The sequence below is a fragment of the Phycodurus eques genome, chromosome 3, assembly GCF_024500275.1.
Source record: "Phycodurus eques isolate BA_2022a chromosome 3, UOR_Pequ_1.1, whole genome shotgun sequence".
Lineage (NCBI taxonomy): Eukaryota > Metazoa > Chordata > Actinopteri > Syngnathiformes > Syngnathidae > Phycodurus > Phycodurus eques.
In genome coordinates this window covers 30,735,860-30,760,823 of record NC_084527.1, presented here as the reverse complement: position 1 = coordinate 30,760,823, position 24,964 = coordinate 30,735,860, and the positions used below count along the sequence as shown (strand labels likewise).

The following is a 24,964-nucleotide window of genomic DNA, read 5'->3' as shown; positions in this document are numbered from 1 at the left end:
GTTCACATTTTCACTTTTGTATTTTCCTTTGTGCTATGCAGGGTTGTCTTTTCCTTTCTGTAACTCAATAGTCTGTCAATAAGCTACAGTACAAGCAGTATAAGCGTAAATCTTACAATCTCCCACATACAGCAAGGACAATATCAAAACTTGATCCATAGTTTACAACAGAACATCCCTCAAGAGGACACGATTATATTAACATGCCTAATTTCTTATCCGTACACTTTTGACAAGGACATGTCATTCTGACAGCACTAGCATTCATTGACAAGTTACCGTATTTTCACAATAAGGTGCACCGTATTAAAAGGCGCAGCAGTCTCTTACGGGGTCTAACACATACATAAGGCGCACCGTATTATTGGGCTCAGGCATGGTAGACATACGCTATCTTAAGACATACGGTAGCATGCATGTGCACTACCGTATGTTTTTAAAAAGGCAGCGGGAGCAACACTGCGTTCGGTTGTACTTTATTGAAGTATTTAACAATGTACTCACGTTATTTTTTTGATCAATCCTCCTCCACAAATCCATCAAAGTCCCTCTTCTGTATCCGAAATGAACAGCTGGCCAAGTTCTCCATCAAACATGCCAAGTTCCCTTTCGTCATTGTCGGAGTCAGGCTCGTTGCTGGGGGGCTGTTCAGCAATGATGCCGGCGTTTTCCTGCTACCTCCACTTGCGGACCATGGATTCGTTGATCTTGAACTCTCTCGCAGCTGCTCGATTCCCATCTTCCTCCGCGTAACTGATAGCTTGCAGTTTAGACTGTGCTTCGTAAGCGTCTCTATTCGAATGTGCCATTTTCGGGGGTCCTTAGCCAAACCGATGTTTTGAACAATGCACATACCGGCACTATATACCTACTGGGGGCGTGCCTTTAGCGTCCTCTTTCACGCGCACCCTTCCCCTTTTAACATCCGCATGCTGTCCTCAGTCACGTCCGCCTTTCCTCTGTATAAGTCAGCAGGAAATGCTCCGTCAGTCAGTCAAGCGGAGCGCTCATCACACATTTACAGATTTTGGAACTCGGTGAACACATAAGGCGCACCGCCGCATTACAAGGCACCCCATCCATTTTGGAGAATATTTACTTGTGTGCACTTCATGGTCGTGAAAATATAGTATTTACTTTTGAGAAATGAACCAATGATTTTGAGCCAGAGACTGGCTTTTGCAGACAATCCAGTGTTTTGCCATTTGTATGAATTGTTTTGAGAATTGAACTGTTTTGCAATGTCAAAGATGATTGGGAGAAATGAACAAATGACCTGTTTTGCAAATGTCGAAGATGATTGGGAGAAATGTTAAGAAACTGAGTGAGAAAAGCTTAGTCAAGTTTGCGTCAGAATATCCCTTCAGAGGACTTACATTGACATGACAAATCAATTTGACTCATCAGTACACAATGATACTTTTGATGGCACTGACATGTTGAAAGTCACAGATATTACTTTTGAGAGATGAACTAAGGCTTCTGATCAAGGGACTGACAAAATTTCGCAGGTTATCTATGGTGTTTTGCTATTTGTACAAACTGTTTTGAGAAAGGCGGCACGGTGGGCGACTGGTTAGAGCGTCAGCTTCACAGTTCTGAGGATCCGGGTTCAATCCCTGTCCCCACCTGTGTGGAGTTTGCATGTTCTCCCCGTGCCTGCGTGGGTTTTCTCCGGGCACTCCGGTTTCCTCCCACATCCCAAAAACATGCATTAATTGGGGACTCTAAATTGCCCGTAGGCATGACTGTGAGTGCGAATGGTTGTTTGTTTCTATGTGCCCTGCGATTGGCTGGCAACCAGTTCAGGGTGTACCCCGCCTCCTGCCCGATGACAGCTGGGATAGGCTCCAGCACGCCCGCGACCCTAGTGAGGAGAAGCGGCTCAGAAAATGGATGGATGGATGTTTTGAGAAATCCAGTTAGTTTTGCAATTATCGAGGATTAGAAAAATGTTCCAAAGTGACTGAGTGACTGGCTGGGAGGGTGGCATTGTGTCCCTGCGGCCTCTGGGTGGCCGGTTGTGGTGGCGCCGCCCCGATCCCGCCTCTCGATTGATTGGGTGGAGTCAGCCTCCGCGGTGCAGGCACAGCAATTACACAACACTGTCATTGTGCATGCGAAACGGTGTCATTTCACTTGCATGTGTCCGCATGCGCACACCCAAGGGACTTTTTCTCTGGGTGTGGGGCCAGTCACTTACTGCGACAAAAAACTCTTGAATATGCGTATTGCTTGGGCATCCCCTCACTCACACTGGTCCGATAGATGTTTATAATTTACATAGCCAGTCCCACCACACTTTAGTTGTACAGCCAGGTTCAGGACCCTTGTCCTGCATGCATCCTCTCCTGTCCTTGTCCTAGCTTGTCCTGTCCTTCCCGCACAGGGTGTAACCACTACTGCCACATACAACACTCATATCTAATGTCATTGTTCTAGATATACAGTGGGTACAGAACGTATTCAAACCCCCTTAAAATTGTCTTTATTTTCTAACATCATTTGTTGTAAGTTTTTTTCTCATTAATGAACACACAGCAGCCAATACTGACAGTAAAAATGGAATTGTTTCAATATTTGCACAGATTTATTAAAAAGGAAAAAGTGAAAAATCACACAGCCATAAGTATTCTGACCCTTAGCACCCTTTTACGCTAATACAGCCATGAGTCATTTTGGGAATGATGCAACAAGTTTTTCTGACCTGGATTTGGGGATCCTATCAAGTTCTGTCAGGTTGGATGGTGAATGTTGGTAGACAGCTCTCTCCAGAGGGGTTTAAGTCAGGGCTCTGCCTGGGCCATGCAAGAACAGTCACTCAGTTGTTCTGAAGCCACCCCATTTTTTTAGCTGTGTGCTTAGGGTCATTGTCTTGTTGGATGGTGAACCTTCAGCCCAGTCTGAGGTCCTGAGCACTCTGGAAAAGGTTTTCGTCCAGGATATCCCCGTCTTTGGCCATATTATCCTTTCGATTGCAATCAGTCGTCCTGTGCCTGCAGCTGAAAAATAACCCCACAGCATGATGCTGCCACAACCATTCTTCACTGTTGGGATGTTGTGATGAGTAGTGCCTGGTTTTCTCCACACATACCGCTTAGAATTAAGGCCAAAATGTTCTAACTTGGTCTCATCAGACCAGAGAATTGTATTTCTCACTATCTTGGAGTCCTTCAGGTGTTTTTTAGCAAACTCCCTCCGGGCTTTCATGGGTCATGCGCTGAGGAGAGTCTTCCGTCGGTCCACTCTGCCGTATAGCCCCGACTGGTGGAGGGCTGCAGTGATGGTAGACTTTCTAGAATCAGAATCATCCTTTTGTTTTTTGACAATTGTTCAAAAGATGCAGAGTCCTCTCGCACTTAGAGCAGTTCGAATGACTAATATTGCAATAGTCTGGTGCAATGATTATTGTGCAAAGGGGGCCGAGACTTCAAGGTGTGTATGCAGTTTAAAGTGACGAGTAGTGCGATAATCTGGGACAATGTTGATTGTGCAAATGTTGCAGATACTCCTCAGTGTGGAAATGGAGCAGATGCTACTCTGGCATGAGTGGCTAGTATTGGTCAACAACAGATATGCAAATAGTGCAGCGAGGCCAGACTACTACTAGTGAGTGCACGAGTAATATATAATTGGCCCCACAGAAATGTGACAACGAACTCAACGAACGTTCTCCCATCTCCCGACTGCATCTCTGGAGCTCAGCCACAGTGATCTTTGGGTTCTTCTTTACCTCTCTCACCAAGGCTGTTCTCCCCCGATTGCTCAGTTTCGAGGAAGGGTTCTGGTCATCCCAAACATCTCCCATTTCAGGATTATGGAGGCCACTGTGCTATTAGGAACCTTAACCAGAACCTTGACCAGATGTGCCTTGCCACAATTCTGTCTGAGCTCTTCAGGCACTTCCCTTGGTCAAAGGAACACCTGAGGTCTCATGAGGTGTAAGGTCTTAAACAGGTGTGTGGCTTTCCTAATCAAGTCCAAACAGTATAACCACAGCTGGACTCCAATTAAAGAGTAGAACCATCTCAAGGATGATCAGAAGAAATGGACAGCGCCTGAGTTAAATATATGAGTGTCACAGCAAAGGGTCTGAATACTTATGGCTGTGATATTTCAGTTTGAGTAAAAAAATGACCTTAAATTATTTTAGCAAATGGCTGAATATAACAAAGAACAAAGTCTGAATACTTTCGGTTCCCACTGTATAAGGATTTACTTTTCTCATCTTTAGTTTGTACTTGTCTTTTGTTGTCTTCGTTTCTCACTCCCCTCTAGAAACCTTGTTCTGTTCGACTGATCGACTCTGATTCTCAATAAATATCCGTAATACTACTAAGAAACCAGAGCAGCAGCTTAAAAACGCCACTGTGACACAGTAAAACATAAAAGGGACACAGATCCTCCATCCTGCTTGACCGAACAGGACCAAAACAAAAATAAAACAATAATAATTGAAACCCTGCGTTGTTTTTTGAACATATTGTTCCCCGTGTTTAGAACAATCCTGTAAGAACTGGGTCTGCAGGGTAACTGGATCCTGAAAAGTCAAAAATATATGGGACATCTTTAAACAAAAAAAAAAGACTATTTTCCAAAGATCAATGTTTAAGCAGCAATTACATATCACATGAATACAACTGTGCACAATCTACATTATTTTACAGAAAATATCCCATGAATTGCCATGTAGGATTCTACAGGGTTGCTGCAGTGGATACAATTCCTGCAATGAAGACTGTGGAATCTTTCATCTGTCAATGGGACAACATCTGGAGTGGTCTCATAGCTTGTATGGGTGGATATCCCCACTGTGCACGTAATCATCCAGGGGCTAATGTACACTGCCATGTCACTAAAAATGTGCCAAGGAATGGGCAAGAATAAATACAGTGTGAACAAAATAGCACTTCACAATCAACAAAGAAGTCTCCATAAACAATTTAATTAACTAAAACAGTTTCCCAAACGCTTTAATTAATAACAGAAGACCTAAAAATAAAAACATCACAATAAAATAAATGTCAAGTGATGAACTAACTAGAGGCCACAATCAACAACCTGATCAACTCAATGGGCTCTATTGTTTTGTCCGGCGTAAATCCAGTGTGGTGTGTTGCCAATTCGGTGATTACACCCGGTGTTTATAATTTTGTGGACCAGCGCACCCGGGAGCATCTGTGGCATTGACTTCTGTGTGTCGTGAACACAGCGAACATCAATCCCATCCAATCAAAAGCTCTTATTCCCTTTAAGTGTGGCGAGAGTGGAGCACTGGCATCTTTGACATGGCGGAAGAAGAAACTAATTCATATATATATATGAGGTGCAGTCTCCTGAGTCAATTGCTCCAGAAAACTTCGACGGCAACTTCAATTCCTTTGTTTTTGTTGTATACTGAAGACATTTGGGTTTCAGATCAAATGATGGATATGAGACAAAAGTTCAGAATTACAGCTTTTATTTCATGACATTTACATCTAGGTGTGTTAAATCTGGACAGAGCACCTTTTGTTTGAAGCCACCCAATTTTCAAGTGAGGAAAAGTATTGGAACAGACATTAAATTAACAGACTGTTCCATTCTTCATTTGAAATGCTTTTCCAGGCCTTTACTGCAGCCTCTTTCAGTTCTTGTTTGTTTCTGGGGGTTTCTCCCTTCCGTCTCCTCTTCAGGAGGTTGAATGCATGGTCTATTTGGTTACGGTCCGGTGATTGACTTGGCCAGTCAAAGACCTTTCAATTTTCCCCCCTGATGAAGTCCTTTGTTTTGTTGGCAGTGTGTTTTGGGTCATTGCGTTGTTGCATGATGAAGCTTCTCCCGATTAGTTTTGATGCATTTTTCTGTAAATTGCCAGACAAAATGGTTTTGTAGACTTCAGAATTCATTCTGCTGCTACCATCATGAGCCCAAGCCATGACATTACCTTCACAGTGCTTCACGGATAAGCTGATGTGTTTTGGATCCTAAGATCATTTCTTTCTCTGTACTTTGGCCTTTCCATCAATTTGGTAGAGGTTACTCTTGGTCTCTTCATGTTTGCTTAGCAGCAAATGCAGTTCACAGGTGAATCCCAAAGCCAAAAACAAGCACGATCTAATGTTTAAGCAATCAATCTAAAACGCAACACCCGAGAAACTAGAAACCCATCAGTCACATGTTACAATAATTTTGCTCACTTGAAAAGTGGGTGGTTTCAACATAAGTGCTCTCTCCTGAGTTGTGTAACACATCTAGATGTAAATACCATTAAATAAAAGCTAGTATTCTGAACTTTTGTCTCATATCCATCTTCAGATCTGAATCCCAAATGTCTTCAGTATTGATCAGAAACCAAGGAAATGATGTTGCCATTCCGATACTTTTGGAGGGAACTATATATCCATCCATCCATTTTCTGAGCCGCTTCTCCTCACTAGGATCGCGGGCGTGCTGGAGCCTATCCCAGCTATCATCGGGCAGGAGTCTCCTACCCGCATAAACCTTTGTGTTTTTCCATTTTATTTTTCCATTTTATTATACAATGCAGTAGAGGTTTGGATGTAACCTGTATTCAACAGAAAGTAGGTCCTGAGATTCTCCCACACCTTGATGGGATGGATAATGATGGTGTGTAAGTTTTCAGCAGAACGTATAGAACGTGGGCCTGCCTGAATGCTGATGAATAATGGAAACAGTAACTTGAGCTGGGTGAATCAGTGGTTCTTTTAGCTGACATACAGTACATGAGCCCAGCTGTTCTATTCCAACACCTGTCCTCCCTACAACTGTTCCCAAGTGGACTGACTGTTCCCATAGAATGTTTAAATTTACAACACGATCACTCATAAGAGTACAGCCCTCCATCAAGGCCAAACATTAAAGAGCAAAAACCTTTATGTTGTGTTCATCCTCGTGCTCATGTATGGGAATATTTTTATTTTTGCTTCTGTTGCAGGATTACACAAAAACCATTTAACCCTCTTCCACATTATTGGGACATGGGCCAAGTAAGAACCCAGTAAATATAAAGCTACAGATCCAGTATTTTATTTTATTTTTTTACTTTTGTCAAGTTTGACCTTGACAAAAGCGCTAACACTTGAATGTAGCCCTGACCTGATTGCACAATTGCCCAGATTCACACCAAAATTCAATAGTTTCTTTCACAGTTCTTGCTATCTATGGCTCCAACTGGAAAATTAAACTCTGCATTTACTTAATTTGAACATGTACTGGTTCCACATGATTTTAAAAAAATGACATCGGAGGTTAATGAGAACTTAAAAATAAAATTAATAAATAAATAAATGAAACAAAGGTTAGGTCTACATTACTGGAAAGTATCACCTATCATGTAAAGTACAGTACAGGCACAATTGTGAATTCTGAATTAGGAATAAAAGCCAACATCAACATTATAACACGAGTAATTTTGTGATGTTAAAGACTACAAGAAAATCAAACTGATTTCGGATCTTGATACACTATACTCACGTTATTACATGAAGCATTACTGCCTATCTACAGGATCAATTCAGGGTGTGTCGATGCCAGCCGGAATGGCATCTGTTTCCTCTATAGTATTGATCTGACTGCTGGCGAATGAGCGCTAAATGCTGCAGTGCTCTGATAGATGCTGAGTCATAGGAAGCACCGCCATGCAGTACAACATGGCAGTGTAGACATTCTGTATTGAAAAGCACACTGACTGATGAGCTTCATCCTGACATTGTTCATTCACTTGAAATGTTTTTATTCTTCTACGATGTACTAAGCGTGCATGCTAAACTGTGCTGAGGCCAAATCTTACACTGAGCCGTCAATTTGGGAGAGACAAAAACAATTATCAGATATGGCTCAAAAAATCCATAATAAAGACATCTCTGCTGGATGACAGTACTAAATAACATTTAGCTGATATCCAAGGTCTGATTACAACATGCAATTTGTTCGTACTCTGAATACTATTTTCAACGTCCTTCAATTTCCATAGATTTCTCCTAGTAAAACCAAGTGTGTGACAGAATTTGAATATCGCATTAAAGTTGCATTAAAAAATTACCCGTGGATGTTGTATAGTTGGCGGCACGGTTAGAGCGTCTGCCTCACAGTTCTGAGGACCGAGGCTCAATCCCCGGCCCCGCCTGTGTGGAGTTTGCATGTTCTCCCCATGCCTGCGTGGGTTTTCTCCGGGCACTCCAGCATGGTAGGTTAATTGACAACTCTAAATTGCCCGTAGGTGTGAATGTGAGTGCAAATGGTTGTTTGTTTATATGTGCTTTGCGATTGGCTGGCAACCAGTTCAACTTATATGACAGGTGGTGTTTGTGTAAAAAAAACACCCTTAACCCATGCTGAAAGAATATGATTTTTTTTTAAAATATGTATACGTGATATGTATTGTGTCGCGGCACGGTGAACGACTGGTTAGCACATCCGCCTCGCAGTTCTGAGGACTGGGGTTCAAATCCCGGCCCCGCCTGTGTGGAGTTTGCATGTTCCCCCCGTGCCTGGGTGGGTTTTCTCCAGGCACTCCAGTTTCCCCCAACATCCCAAAAACATCTGTGGTAGGTTGGTTGAAGATTCTAAATTGCCTTTAGGTGTGAATGTGACTGGGTGGTTGTTTGTTTATATGTGCCCTGCGATTGGCTGGCGTCCAGTTCGTGTGTACCCCGCCTCTCGCCCAAAGATAGCTGGGATAGGGTCCAGCACGCCCGCGACCCTTGCGAGGATAAGCGGAATGGAAGATGAATGAATGAATGTACTGTGTCAATCACAGTTAATTATTTCAAGTGAACACTTCACAACAGATCAGTCAATGAAAATACATTAAAATGCACTTAATGCTTAAAGCACTATAGAAAGCATTAAAAACTCTTGTAATGCAGCAGGTTCTTCCTGCCCATGTGGAAAGATTCATCGTCATGGCGACAACAACCTGAGAGAAAATGTACTCCCATCCCCCCACAGTCCTTGGAAACATGAGCATAGCAACTGTAACAAAAGTAAAAGTGAAATGTTCACGCATCCAATCAAATTAACCATTTCAAATGTAATCTAGATAGTAACATTGTTTAACCAAAGTACTGTTTAATATTCTTTCGTCCAGACATGTTGCATTTAGGTCAGCTGTTTCCACTTTTGTTTATTCCCTTAAATTATTTAAATGAGTTTCTTTCTAAAATGATACGATATCAATCAGACTTCGCGAGCAACGATTCCAATGTCTTTTCTTCAATTTCGCCATCTCATCATGGATGAAGTCGCCTGACTTCTGCACGCAGGCTGGTCAAACTTGGAAAGGAATGGTTGCTGGAGATCTGACCAATGGCGTAAAGCCTAGGTTAAATTCCATTGGCTGCGCGTCTTGTCGGTATAGGTTTCGTTCGGGATTGTCCAATAATCCGTCGTGTGGAGGTCGAGAGGGCGGGTCAAGATCTTATAAATATGGATGTTCCGCCATTGTGCGCGCACTTTCAGCAAGCCAAAGACCGTGTGAGACGAAGCTGTAACGGCATCTGACAAAATGAGGGAAATTGTGCATCTTCAGGCTGGCCAGTGTGGAAACCAGATTGGCGCTAAGGTTAGTGAACGTTTGCGTTTGGTGAAGGCTCAAAATCGGGTTTTAAAGCACCATTAAAACTGCGGTTCCCCCCCACTAGTCGTTGCTTTGTGCCCGTTTGTGTCCTAGAAACCACACCCTAGGATTATCAACGTGTCCTACTTACGAGTGTTTCTGTATAACGGTAATTGTAAAACGTCGGGTGTTTTTAAATTTACTTGTTTATTCAGAATATATTTCGACGGTTTAACATTTTTAGTTTTTTTTTTTTTTTTTTTTAGTTTTTTTTTTCTCCCCCCACCAAAAAAAAAATACTTCCAAATCAAACGGTACAATTTTAATATAGTAGTTGCGATTGAGCATTATAAGAATGTAACCACGATATTAAAGTTTTCGCGAATTGTATTACACACGTTGGGTAATACAATGAAACAAAAATACATGGTTATCATTTATGTCTGCGTTTGCTATATTGCGTTTCCATCGATTAATATGATTGAACGACCGGTATATTAATAGTCTTACCTTTTGTGAAATGAACATTTCCCGTTATTTTTTTTTATTTTTTTTTGCCCCCGTCTAAACTCGATGAGGCCTACACCGCATTGCGTCTCGAGCTGAGGCCGGCATTTGCTGGGAGTGGGCCAGACTGGCGGTTAATGACGTCACACAAGAGGACTTTTTCAAAATGGGGTCTGAGCCAATAAGGGCTCAGGGTGTGCGCGCTTAATGCTCCACGGCGGGAATTGCACGTTTGAATTTCAAGAGTTTTTCACATTTGGTCAACTTAATGCTGTCTTACTGTATATTGTATACTATATATATATTGTAGTATATTGCATATATAATGTGCTATTAACTGAAAATTGTCCTTTGGCTCTTAGTTCTGGGAGGTGATCAGTGATGAGCATGGCATTGACCCAACTGGCACATACCATGGTGACAGTGACCTGCAGCTAGACAGGATCAATGTCTACTATAATGAAGCATCAGGTAATGTTTGCCTTTTGTGTGTGTGTGTGTGTGTGTGTGTGTATAATTAAATTTGTGCTGTTTTTTTTTTTTTTTTTTTTTTTTGTTTTGTTTTTGTTTTTTTTTAGGTGGAAAATATGTTCCCCGGGCTGTACTGGTTGACCTGGAGCCAGGCACAATGGACTCTGTGAGGTCTGGACCTTTTGGTCAGGTCTTCAGACCAGACAACTTTGTCTTTGGTAAGTTGTTTTGTGTAATGCTACATTTGATTTCATGCAGTTGCTACTGGAGCTCATTCTTTATCTTTCTTATAGGCCAGAGTGGCGCTGGTAACAACTGGGCTAAGGGTCATTACACAGAAGGTGCGGAGCTGGTGGACTCTGTCTTAGATGTGGTGAGGAAGGAGGCAGAGAGCTGTGACTGCCTCCAAGGTTTCCAGCTCACACACTCTCTGGGTGGCGGTACTGGCTCCGGAATGGGCACTCTGCTCATCAGCAAAATCCGTGAAGAATACCCAGACCGCATCATGAACACCTTCAGCGTGGTGCCCTCTCCAAAAGTATCCGACACAGTTGTTGAGCCATACAACGCTACACTGTCAGTCCACCAGCTGGTAGAGAACACAGACGAGACCTATTGCATTGACAACGAGGCGTTGTACGATATCTGCTTCCGCACCCTTAAACTCACCACTCCCTCCTACGGCGACCTCAACCACCTAGTCTCGGCCACCATGAGCGGCGTCACCACTTGCCTCAGGTTCCCCGGACAGCTCAACGCTGACCTGCGGAAACTGGCCGTCAACATGGTGCCCTTCCCTCGTCTGCACTTCTTCATGCCAGGCTTCGCTCCCCTCACAAGCAGAGGCAGCCAGCAGTACAGGTCCCTTACGGTACCTGAGCTCACTCAGCAAATGTTTGATGCCAAAAACATGATGGCTGCCTGTGACCCACGCCACGGGCGCTACCTGACCGTGGCCGCCATCTTCCGTGGCCGCATGTCCATGAAGGAGGTGGATGAGCAGATGCTCAATGTGCAGAACAAGAACAGCAGCTACTTTGTGGAATGGATCCCCAACAATGTCAAGACCGCAGTGTGTGACATTCCCCCTCGTGGTCTTAAGATGGCCGCCACCTTCATTGGCAACAGCACAGCAATCCAAGAGCTATTCAAGCGCATCTCAGAGCAGTTTACAGCCATGTTCAGGCGCAAAGCTTTCCTCCACTGGTACACTGGCGAGGGCATGGATGAGATGGAGTTCACTGAGGCAGAGAGCAACATGAATGACCTGGTGTCAGAGTACCAGCAGTACCAGGATGCTACTGCTGAGGAGGAGGGAGAATTTGGTGAGGATGAGGAGGAGGAGATGGCCTAATTTTCTTCCTTGGTTTCTGCTCGAAGCTGATTTCCAGTTCCTACTGTTAGTCTCTTCCAGTTTTCTGTGTTCTGTCTGCTGTTGTCAATAATAAAGGTTCTTGTGCATACTTTAAAATTATTTTTGCATGTTGAAATTTTACTGAAACTGATTTCCATGTCCCACATTGTCCATAAAATGTGGCTGCAATCAAATTAGTTTTGTTTGTAACATGTTAAATGCCACACTTTAATTCCAGAGGTTTAGTTGTAAATGGTACTACCTATCACCAAGGGTCAAGTGATCTAACAAATGTGTAGCATAGCTTGCAGTGTAAATCCTAGCTTAATGAGTACATTGTACAAACTGCAGTATGACAAAGCCGGAGTATTAGTATTTGGTAGTGCTGGCTGTGGTCACCAGGTGGCAGTGTTGCTAAAAGAAAAATCCAGCTCCTGCAGTACAAAATTAGAAACTTCAGGATCACTATGGTGACTGATATAACTAATTCATTACACTGGGTAGTCACAATTGAGTTAAATGGCACATTGTAGTGATGTTATACACAGGAGCTCTATGGGGAAAAAGCCTTTTAATAGGTTATGCTCAGTTGTGATTGACACAGGTTATTGACCAGTTCACATCGGTGTTTTAACTACACTGCATCGTACTTGGAAGTCTTTCCAATTCAACTCGTAGTTAAATGAGGCAACCAAAAACACTCAAGACGGTATCGTGCAGTACAGATCTACACCACTCTAAAATAAATCCGATATATGAAAATGTTTTAATAAAACCCGACTGAAAACGGGGAAAAGAGTCATCTGTAGAATTTTTCAGACGGCTCTCGAATGGAATTAAACATTCATATAGTCTCCACTTACCACCGCTGTCTCCGTCTTCTCTATCTAAACTAACCTGGCAGGATCTATACCACATAGGAGGCTCCTTTGAGCCTTGATCCTTTATTAAATGGACGTGTCATATCATCTGACCACCCACAACTGTGACACCATAAAAAAAGCTTTGTGGTTCTACCTTGAAGTATAAACTAAATAATTAGGTTTGTTGTTTATGAATTCACTCATAAAATCTCGTGAGGAAATATCAAGGCTGGTTGAATTTGGAATGAAAAGAAAAAGAGAAATGTGTTATTGTGTTGTTGCTGCTTTTCCAATACACCCTTTAACCCAAAGGGTGTATTTCCTTGTGTCCATCTGTTCATTTGTTAGCAAGTTACTTCCTGGATCATAACGGATTCCAAACAGATGGTCAGTGCCATTAGCAGTCTAACTTTAGACACTGCACACTATTGTTGTTTTAAACATTTTGCATTACATCATGAGCAGAATTGATTACAGGTGTGTCAAGATCCCAAAGAATGGAATCTGCCATGTAGCATTGATCTTACTGCTTGAGGAGGGTTAATAGTGCAGTTAAGTAAAAATCAAGACAGTGTATTATTGTACCGTAAGGAAACTGATTTATGAGCCTCTTCATCCTTATGCAATGGTGTCACTGTAAGCGTTGCACAGCTAAGTCCCTTCCTATGTGACAAAGTGATGATTTGGAGTCAGTCATAGCCACAGTATCATTTTCTTGATTAGTTGATGCTTGTGTACAGTTACACTTAAAATAGACCGGTTTAAAATCACTATCTTTGGTAAGTGGTAAAGTCATTTTAAACCTTTCAAGGAATGTTTTGCTCATTTGATTGTGTATGAATTTATTTTCTCTGAAACATCACGTTTTTCAGCGAACAGGAGATCAATGTCAGATTACAAAACAAGGTACGTGAGGGACCAATTCCAATGAAGTTGGGACTTTGTGTTAAACATACATAAAAACAGAATACAATGATTTGCAAATCATGTTTGACCTATAATTGAATACACTACAAAGACGAGATATTTAATGTTCAAACTGATCAACTTTATTGTTTTTAGCAAATAATCATTAACTTAGAATTTTATGGCTGCAACACGTTCCCAAAAAGCTGGGGCAGGGTCATGTTTACCACTGTGTTACATCACCTTTTCTTTTAACATTCAATAAACGTTTGGGAACTGAGGACACTAATTGTTGAAGCTTTGTAGGTGGAATTCTTTCCCATTCTTACTTGATGTACAGCTTCAGCTGTTCAACAGTCCGGGGTCTCCGTTGTCGTATTTTACGCTTCATAATGTGCCACACATTTTCAATGGGAGACAGGTCTGGACTGCAGGCAGGCCAGTCTAGTACCCGCACTCTTTTACTACGAAGCCACGCTGTTGTAGCACGTGCAGAATGTGGTTTGGCATTGTCTTGCTGAAATAAGCAGGGGCATCCATGAAAAGGACGTTGCTTGGATGGCAGTATATGTTTCTCCAAAACGTGTGTGTACCTTTCAGCATTAATGGTGCCTTCACAGATGTGTAAGTTACCCATGCCATTGGCACTAACACAGCCCCATACCTTCACAGATGCTGGCTTTTGAACTTTGCGTCCATAACATTCCGGACGATTCCATAACAGTCCGGCTGGTTCTTTTCCTCTTTGGCCCTGAGGACACGACGTCCACAATTTTCAAAAACAATTTGAAATGTGGACTCGTTGGACCACAGAACACTTTTCCACTTTGGTTCAATCAATCTTAGATGAGCTCGAGCACAGAGAAGCGTTTCTGGGTGTTGTTGATAAATGGCTTTTGCTTTCCATAGTAGAGTTTCATGTTGCACTTACGGATGTAGCACCGAACGTTATTTACTGACATTGGTTTTCTGAAGTGTTCCTGAGCTCATGTGGTGATGTCGTTTACGCATTGATGTCAGTTTTCGATGCAGTGCCGCCTGAGGGATCGAAGGTGACGGGCATTCAATGTTGGTTTTTGGCCTTGCTGCTTTCATGCAGTGATTTCTCCAGATTCTCTGAACCTTTTGATGATATTATGGACCGTAGATGATGAAATCCCTAAATTCCTTGCACTTGTACGTTGATGAACATTGGTCTTAAACTGTCCGACTATTTTCTTCACAAACAGGTGAACCTCGCCCCATCTTTGCTTGTGAATGACTGCTCCTTTTATACTCAATCATGGCACCCACCTGTTCCCAAATTAGCCAAAATTGGGCAGCCGTGGCCCAATGGTTAAGCTCATTGCCTGCCACTGTGGGGGACCAAGGTTCCAGTCCCCGACTGGACCATCCGCCAACATCCCCCGGACTCACGGCTGTGGTGTCCTTGAGCAAGACACTGATAGCCAGAAATACTCCCCGGGCGCTTCAGCTGCCTCCTGCTCCAGTGTGTTCCACTAATGTGTATGTGTTTACTGTGATGGGTTAAATGCAAAGAACAAATTTCATGTGCATGTTCATGACAATAAACAATGATTGTTCTTCTCATTCTGTTCATCTGTGGGATGTTCCAAACAGGTGTTTGATGAGCATTCCTCAACTTTCTCAGTCTTTTTTTTGCCACCTGTGCCAGCTTTTTTTGGAACGTGTTGCAGCCATAAATTCTTATTTGCGAAAACAATAAAGTTTATCAGTTTGAACATTAAATATATTGTCTTTGTAGTGTATTCAATTAAATATAGGTCAAATATGATTTGCAAATCATTTTTTTCTGTTTTTATTGATGTTTAACCCAACGTCCCAACTTTATTGGAATTGCGGTTGTACAATCACACAAATACACTTACTTCCTTAAATCCATTCATCCTCATCATTCTCATTTTCTCTACATGAAAATACATGACATGCGTAAATAATCTTTTGAATACTGATATGGTCTATCAAGAGCTCACATGATTCTCATGATGCACTGAATTTGGCAATGCCAAGGGAGAATGTCCCCTTGTGGCAGTTGTCACTTAAAAGTCCTTGGAGACATAACGTCATAGCAACTAAAGTATACTTACACTGGGTTGTAAAACTTTTGTTTCCTTTGATGTAATGCTGAGTTTTTTATTTCCACTGTGAGAGCAACATTTTATTAAAAATAATCCTTCAGGGTGTATTTTGTAGTGCTGTGTCAAATATTTTGACTCACATATAGCTATGAGGTAGCCAAATACCTCATGATTTGACTCATGACTTGGACCATTTCCATAACAATGTAAATAATACCCACAATGAATGTTGGCCGTAATGCATTATAAAAAGTACAGGTATCTGTTATCTCAGTAACATGAGGTCCAACACATTTTCACTTTGTGGTGAGCAGATGACTTTTCCTCAGAGAAGTCCACTTTCTTGACCATCGGTCATTCCTACCTTTTCTATACTTCTGACTGTCCATCATTGGTTGGCTTTTTAATGATTAATCATTATACGAAATAGATGTCAATCTATGCAGGACCACTATTGATCAGATGTTACTAAAGTTTGTAAATGGTAAGCATACAATGACAGACAGACAGACAGACAGACAGACAGACAGACAGACAGACAGACAGACAGATAGATAGATAGACAGATAGATAGATAGATAGATAGATAGATAGATAGATAGATAGATAGATAGATAGATAGATAGATAGATAGATAGATAGATAGATAAATAGACAGATAGATCTTTATTTATCCCTTGGGAGGGTTCCCTCAAGTAAAGGTTCCAGCAAGCAACATCACAGCACCAACAGTACGATAACAAGACAGCATCAGTAGGTGAGTAAAACAGGTAAAAAGTAGATATAAACTAAAGTTACATAATAACATATCAAAATAATAAAGTGGCATAGTTATACATATTAAGGTAATGAAGTGTCATCATAAATATATTACGATAATATAGGGTTCAATCCCCGGCCCCGCCTGTGTGGAGTTTGCATGTTCTCCCCGTGCCCTCCGGTTTCTTCCCACATCCCAAAAACATGCATGGTAGGTTAATTGACAACTCTAAATTGCCCGTAGGTGTGAATGTGAGTGCGAATGGTTGTTTGTATGTGCCCTGTGATTGGCTGGCAACCAGCTCAGGGTGTACCCCGCCTCCTGCCTGATGTTTGCTGGGATAGGCTCCAGCACGCATGGATGGATGAAATTAAAGGTAACTGATGGTGCAGTGGTACACTAGCCTGACTTTGGTGCAGGCAGCGTGGGTTCAGTTCCCACTCAGTGACGGGTGTGAATGTGAGTGTGAATGGTTGTCTGTGTCTACATGTGCCCTGCGACTGACTGGTGACCAGTTCAGGGAGTAGTCCGCCTTTCGCCCGAAGTCAGCTGGGATATGCTCCAGCGCCCCGTGACCCTATCCAGGATAAGCGGTGTTGAAAATGGATGGAAAAGGTTAGGTGGTGGTCTTCCTTATCATCTTCCCCATCCTCTCGCCACTGCCACTTATCTCCATCTCACTGAGTGCAGAATTGTACAGTTTGATAGCTCGGGCGACAAAGGAGTCTTTGAGTCTTTTGCTTCTGCTCCTGGGGAGGGGCAGCCTGTTGCTTATCAGGCTTCTCTGTGTACAAATGACAGTGTGCAGCGGATGACTGGCATCGTCCATGATAGTCACTATTTAGTTGAGCATTCTCTTCTCTACCACTGTCACCAGAGAGTCCAGCTTCAGTCCAACCACAGAGCCAGCCCACCTGATCAGTTTATCCAGCCTAGTGGATCTTTTCTTAAATATGCTGCCACCCCAACACACCACAGCATAAAAAAGAGCACTGGCGATCACAGACTGATAGAACATCCACTTTAGTTTCCTGCTGATTTTGAATGATCGCAGCCTCCTCAGGAAGTACAGTCTACTCTAACCCTTCTTGTACAGGTGGTCTGTGTTGGATGTCCAGTCCAGCTTGTTGTCCAACCACAAGCCAAGGTATTTGTAGTTGCCTACGACCTAAACCTCATCACCCATGATCAACACTCGCCATGGACATGGTCTGTACTTCCTGAAGTCTATAACCATCTCCTTGTTTTTAAAAGTGTTGAGTTGTAGTTTTTTTTTTTTAAACTGGCTCCAGGCAACAAATACATTTACCATATAAATGTACTCGTCCTCTTTATCATCCCTGATACACCCCATTATGGCTGTGCCATCAACAAACTTCTGGATGTGCAGCAGCTCCAATTTGTAGCATAAGTTTGAGGTGCATAGGGTTAAGAGGAAAGGGGCCAGCACCATTCCCTGAGGTGCTCCTGTCCTGCTGACCACAATGTCAGACGTTATGTCCTTCAGCTTGGCATACTGTGGTGTATCGGTGAGGTAGTCAGAGATCCAGACACCAGGCAGGGATCCACTAGCATCCGGATCACTTTTTCCTGGAGCATAAGTGGTTGGATGGTGTTAAAAGGACTTGAGAAGTCCAGGAAAAGGTTTATCACTCTGCCAGTTCCCTTATCCAGGTGCAAGTTGCCTTGATGTAGTAGGTAGAGAATAGGATTCTCTACACCAACTGCTTTCTGGTATGCAAACTGTAGAGGGTCCTCGGCATGGTGCACTTGGGGTTGAGGAAAAGCCACTAAAATATCTTTATTAGCTTTGATATACTATAAGTGCCACCGGTCGGTAGCCGTTCAGCTCGCTGGGTCAGTTCATTTTTTGGAACTGGAATGATGTACGATGTTTTCCATAAGATGAGTACTTTCCCGAGTTGTAGACTAAGGTTGAAGACGTGCTGGAGGGATTCCCCTAGTTGAGCAACGGAGGTCTTAATCAGCCGAGGGGGGACCTTGTGTGGCCCTGCTGCTTTCCTGGGATTAAGCTTCCTCAGTTCTCTCCTGACGTGATCTGTAGTTATGCAGGGAGGAAGAGGCTGAAGCGAGGGGTCAGGGGTGGAGGGGGCAGGAGAGGGGCGAGGGGAGGAGGCAACATCACTGTTGCTATTGGGCCACTGTGAGGGTAGGGGGGGGTCTATTGTCCAGGGGAGGGTCTATTGTCCACGCTGCTGTGTTAGTCTTTATCCTGTGTCCTGTGATGGTGTTAACACCGTCCCAGACCTCCGTCCTATGACTCCCACTCAGCTTCTCTTCCACCTTCTTCTTGTACTTGTCTTTTGCCACATTCAGAAATTGTTGTGCTGATTTTATTGTTTCCATGTCCTTACTTCTTAAAGTCGCCTTCTTCCTGTTGAGCACAGCTTTAACCTCGAGTCACCCAACGTACGGTTTTAGCAGGGGACACCACGTCCAAACATCCATCCATCCATTTTCTGAGCCGCTTCTCCTCACTCGGGTCGCGGGCATGCTGGAGCCTATCCCAGCTGTCATCGGGCAGGAGGCGGGGTACTCCCTGAACTGGTTGCCAGCCAATCGCAGGGCACATACAAACAACCAACCATTCGCACTCACAGTCACACCTACGGGCAATTTTTAGAGTCTCAAATCAATGCATGTTTTTGGGAGGTGGGAGGAAACCAGAGTGCCCGGAGAAAACCCACGCAGGCACGGGGAGAACATGCAAACTCCACACAGCCGGGACCTGGAATTGAACCCGGGTCCTCAGAACTGTGAAGCTGACGCTCTCACCAGTCGACCACCGTGCCGCCACCACGTCCAAAGAGAAATGTAAATAATCCGTCAGACAGTGCTTGTGCCTGCCCCTCTATGTATTCACTGTGAGATTTTTAACAGCACATTCTGTGGTGTCAAACCAGTCACTCAGAGCGTCCTCTGCTTCAGTTGATCACTTCAAAGCCTGTTGTCGTAGGCTGTCTTTGTACTAGGGGAGTGTACTGTGGCTGTAAGTGGACCAGGTTATGATAGCAAGAGGGGGGAGGGGGATGGGCTCTATGTGCATCCCTCACATTGGTATATAGTACATCAATTGTCCTGTTGTTCCTTGTGGGGCAGTCCACAGCCTGTTGGAAGGCAGCCAAGGTTGGATCCAGGGTGACATAATTATAATTCCCGGCGATGATAATGAATTCCTTAGGGTGCTGTGTCTGCAGCTTTGCTGTCACTGTGTGGATCTGCTCCCTCGGCAGATAATATGGCCCTATTATTGTTATTGGCAGTATTAAATTATTGTTATAGTTTTTGATGTTATTTTTACTTTATACGTTAGATGATAAATAGACAGAATTCGGATTGTTTGTCCAAAATACATCTTTTGGAAGAACCGTGGTTTTTTTTAGAATGACTTTCTTTTTTTAATCTGTTTGATTTTGTGAAAAGTACAACTGCTCATAGAAAAGTAGGTCTTTGTAAGGTACTTTAACACTTTGCAATAGTCCCAAATTAAAACATTTTTTGAATAAGCAAACAAAGATGAGTTAAAAATTGAACTCCTTTTTACTTGAAAGTGATCTGATGTTTCATAAGTCAACACTTGGTTTTTGACAGGCACAGTCTCAATCAAGTTTAGGGCGGGCGACTACTTCAAGGGTTCCAAGCACATTGAAGGGGCATCAAAACCAGTCTGAGGAAGCCTGAAGAGCTCGACCAACATTTCACAGCAAGCAACAGTTTTACTTAAAAGGCAAGTCGTATAAAAAAAATCTAAAGGTACAGTGGGTACGGAAAGCTTTCAGAACCCCTTAAATCTTTCACTCTTTGTTATATTGCAGCCATTTGTTAAAGTCATTTAAGTTTATTTTTTCCTCATTAATGTACACACAGCACCCCATATTGACAGAAAAAAACCTTTTAATTGTTGAAATTTTTGATGATTTATTAAAAAAGAAAAACTCAAATATCACACAGCCATAAGTATTCAGACCCTTTGCTATGACACTCATATATATTCAACTCAGATGCTGTCCATTTCTTCTGATCATCCTTAAAATCGTTCTTCACTGGAGTCCAGCTGTGTTTGATTATACTGATCGGACTTGATTAGGAAAGCCACACCCCTGTCTATATAAGACCTTACAGCTCACAGTGAATGTCAGAGCACTTTTAAGTGGCATGTGTGGAGAATACCAGGCACTGCTCATCACCTGTCCAATACAGTCCCAACAGTGAAACATGGTGGTGGCAGTATCATGCTGTGGGTGTTTTTTTCAGCTGCAGGGACAAAGAGACTGGTTGCAATCGAAGAAAAGATTAATGCGGCCAAGTACAGGGATATCCTGGACGAAAACCTTTTCCAGAGTGCTCAGAACATCAGACTGGGCCAAAGGTTCACCTTCCAACAAGACAGTGACTCTAAGCACACAGCTAAAATAATGGAGTAGCTTCAGAACAACTCCGTTGAGCATCTCTGTAAAGACTTGAAAATGGCTACCCACCAACGTTCACCATCCAACCTGACATAATTGAAGAGGATCTGCAAGGAGGAATGGTAGAGGATCCCCAAATCCACGTGTGTAAAACCTGTTGCATCAGTCCCAAAAAGACTCATGGCTGTATTAGCTCAAGAGGTGCTTCTACTAAATACTGAGCAAAGGGTCTGAATACTTATGGCTGTGTGATATTTCAGTTTTTCTTTTTTAATAAATCTGCAATAAATTCAACAATTTTGTTTTTTTTTCCCACCCCTGTCAATATGGGGTGCGTTGTGTACAATAATGTAGAAAAAATGAACTTAAATGGTTTTAGCAAATGGCTATGATATAAAAAAGAGTAAAACATTGAAGGGGGTCTGAATACTTTCTGTACCCACTGTAAATCAAAAAGGAATGAAAGCAACTACAATTGAAATGTTACTGTAAACGTTGCAACCGTGAGAAGATTGGCATAATGTGCATTCAGTGCAATTCAGTTAAGTGACAAAGTGCAAAAAAAGTAATAAGTTGTTTAGGAGTTGTGGAGCCATATGGCTCGTGGAAGGAAATATTTCCTTAGTCTGTCCATTGGGCAGGACAGGGAGGGACAGCAGCCTCCCACTGAACATGCACCTCTGACCCTGATTGATCTATTAATTGACAGCAATTAAAGGAGGGTACTTTTCTCTCAAACAGATGTTCTGGATTCAGGCTCTGCTTTTCTCACAAGCTTGTCCAGGCGTGTAGAGTCACATTATTTATCAGGTCTCTTCGTTAAACACTTAAGCAGGGTACACACATACCAACAATCTGGCCAAATTTGAGCATTTTCCCTCAAAGGCTGCAAAGGCCCGATTATCAAAGGTGTCTAAAAGATTATCCTAACCAATTATCCTGTGGTGGAGGCTGTGTTTACAGTGATGTTTACTCTCTGCTCGGAAACCAATCAGGCTGACAATCGTAAATGCTCAACCTGTTCAATATTTACGATTGCAAGTCCTTAAGAGTTCATCTGATTTCTGAACCTCATGATTGTTTTATTTTTTATTTAACCTTTATTTAGCCAGGAAAACTTCATCGAGATTAAAAATCTCTTTTACCAGAGTGTCCTGGTCAACTTGTGTTAGGTGTCTGTATAGCGCATCTCCAGTCAATCACCACAATGAAATGGTCAATATGATTTTGCAACCTTGCAGTTAGCGTCTTCTATTCAACTACTACTATTTATTATTCTTTTGTTTTTCTTCTGACAGTCAGGGTACCCTGTGGCACCACGATGACTTTCATGGACCAGTCATGGTACATCGTTATGTGTGTGGTGTGATGATAGGTGATATTTTTTTCTTGTCGTGTCTCTCACATTTTAAAAATTGTTACGCATGTACCCTGTTTTGCTATGCGAGATGTGTTGGAAAAATTCCAGGACTGGTGTCACAAAAGATATATTTCAAACCAAAACTACAAACTATGATTTGTTTCCCCTTTAATCTAGACAAGACGTGACAAGGCAAGAATCTCGATGTCCACATAGAGATCCTGGAGTGTTTGCTTGCTTCAGTGCACAAGAAGAGGATAGAGTGGTTGCAGTGCAACCCATGGGTGTTTCACCTCTACAACGTACCTGCTCAACGTACCTGCTCACAACAGAGGAGCATCCAACAACTGGCTGAGAAGAAATTTGCAGTGCTGGAGCAACCTCCCTAGCCCTACTTCATCCGACCTGGCTCCATGTGATTTATTCATCTTTCCCAAGCTCAAGGGGTCATCAAAAGGAGTGCCCTTTTGGAGACATGGATGACATCAGGATGGACGTGACGACGAAGCTGCAGAAAATCCTGAAAGAATCCTTTCATGAGTGCATGAAGGCGTGGCAGAGAAGGCTGGGAAAATGTGTTCCAATCCTGGGGGGTTACTTTGAAGGGGAAAACTTGTCATTTGGATTTGAAATATATCCTTTGTGACACCAGTCCTGGACCTTAACTGACACTTGTTGCTGTGAAGTGCAGCCTTTTCAGGATCATTGATATAGCGATAACTATGTTGTCTGGATTTCACAATAAGCAGCATCGTATGTCAAGCATACTTAAATATTTGACTTAATCACTCGTGTAAATCTTTCATTCCGATGTTTGCTTTGAAGTATTGGATGTTATGCAACTGATCTGATGTACATTTGGACAGAATGTGCACATCTCATTCTGAAAATAGAATTCACTTATTTGGAGCTATTTTAATCTTGGAAATGACCTATTTACATTGATAATGATTGTAAAGATTTAGCTATTACCTACTGGAATTTTGTGACTTGTGTCTGCAGTGCTGCTCTCCTCAGTTAAGTCCAGTAATGATATTTTGGACAGTGACAAAGATTTTTCTTTTTTTTTTTTTTTTTACTTTAGTATACAAGATTTATACAGATTGCTTAATTTCATGTCCATTATAGTTAACTAAAATGGATACGAAATTAGCGGCACGGTGGATGACTGGTTAGAGCGTCAGCCTCACAGTTCTGAGGACCGGGGTTCAATCCCCGGCCCCGACTGTGTGGAGTTTGCATGTTCTTCCCGTGCCTGCGTGGGTTTTCTCCGGGCACTCCGGTTTCCTCCCACATCCCAAAAACATGCATTAATTGGAGACTCTAAATTGCCCGTCGGCATGACTGTGAGTGCGAATGGTTGTTTGTTTCTATGTGCCCTGCGATTGGCTGGCAACCAGTTCAGGGTGTACCCCGCCTCCTGCCCGATGACAGCTGGGATAGGCTCCAGCACGCCCGCGACCCTAGTGAGGAGAAGTGGCTCAGAAAATGGATGGATGGATATTTATGTATGTATGCATTCATTTTACCTCATTGAGCATTCTGTTCTGTGCTCTTGCAGTTATTTTTATATGACAGCAACGCCTTAGAAGAGAAGCAACAGTGCTGAACTTTCTCCATGGATAGACAGTTTGTCTACCCATGGGCTGACAGACATCAAGACTTTGAGAGATACATTTGTAACCTTTCCAGCTTTATACAAGTAAACAATTCTTAATCATAGGTCTTCTGAAAGCTCTTTTGAGCAAGGCATGGTACACATCAGCTTCTTGATTTTTTCTAGTAGCCAGAGCAGCTTTAAGCCACACCTCCAATCGTGTCTCATTTGTTTGGACTCAAGGTTGGCTCCCATCGGAATCTGATTAGATCTTGGAGTATCTGTAGCCTAGAGGTGCACTTTTTACTCCCTGTACTGTGAATGTTTACATGTTATTTTCATTAAAATATGAAAACATATACTTCAATTTTGTGGTATGAATGGATAAAGACCAGACCCCATTTTATGACCAATTTATGAACTTGAAGAACTTCCAAAGGGTTCACATAATTTTTCTTCCCATTGTATATCTATCCATCCATCCATTTTCTGAGCCGCTTCTCCTCACTTGGGTCGTGGGCGTGCTGGAGCCAATCCCAGCTGTCATCGGGCAGGAGGAGGGGTACACTCTCAACTGGTTGCCAGCCAATCGCAGGGCACATAGGAACAAATAACCATTCACACTCACAGTCATGCCTACGGGCAATTTAGAGTCTCCAATTCATGCATGTTTTTGGGATGTGGGAGGAAACCGGAGTGCCCGGAGAAAACCCACGCAGGCACGGGGAGAACATGCAAACTCCACACAGGCGGGGCCGGGGATTGAACCCGGGTCCTCAGAACTGTAAGGCTGACGCTCTAACCAGTCGGCCATCGTGCCCATTGGACAAGGACAAGGAGGGGGGGTTCGGGCGGGCATCGATCCGGCGAACCCCGACACGCCGAGCGAGCGCCCCTATCGCCTGTGCTAACTCCTCCCCCATTGTATATCTCGTTGACATAAATTGTTCTTTGAATCCCAAGCCCATTCAGACCAGAAGACTTTGTAAGGACTCCAATTTATATTAAGAAAATACTCTCCAGACCCTTTCATTCCTATATCTTTGTTTTGTTTACTT

At 42.8% G+C, this 24,964-nt stretch overlaps 1 protein-coding gene and 1 long non-coding RNA gene across 2 annotated transcripts in view; one reads left to right on the top strand and one right to left on the bottom strand.

Moving 5' to 3' along the window:
* LOC133400433 (uncharacterized) overlaps nucleotides 1–12,768 on the bottom strand; it is a 30,594-nt gene extending 17,826 nt beyond the window's left edge. Inside the window, exon 1 of the long non-coding RNA XR_009768347.1 lies at nucleotides 12,755–12,768. This is a non-coding gene — a long non-coding RNA (uncharacterized LOC133400433). The remainder of the gene's footprint in view (nucleotides 1–12,754) is intronic.
* LOC133400431 (tubulin beta-1 chain) lies at nucleotides 9,438–12,008 on the top strand. The gene is made up of 4 exons (XM_061673096.1): nucleotides 9,438–9,565; nucleotides 10,429–10,537; nucleotides 10,645–10,755; nucleotides 10,831–12,008. Exons 1-4 carry the CDS (start codon nucleotides 9,509–9,511, stop codon nucleotides 11,889–11,891), a joined length of 1,338 nt encoding a protein of 445 aa, XP_061529080.1. The 5' UTR covers nucleotides 9,438–9,508; the 3' UTR covers nucleotides 11,892–12,008.
* Nucleotides 12,769–24,964: the final 12,196 nt, after the last annotated feature.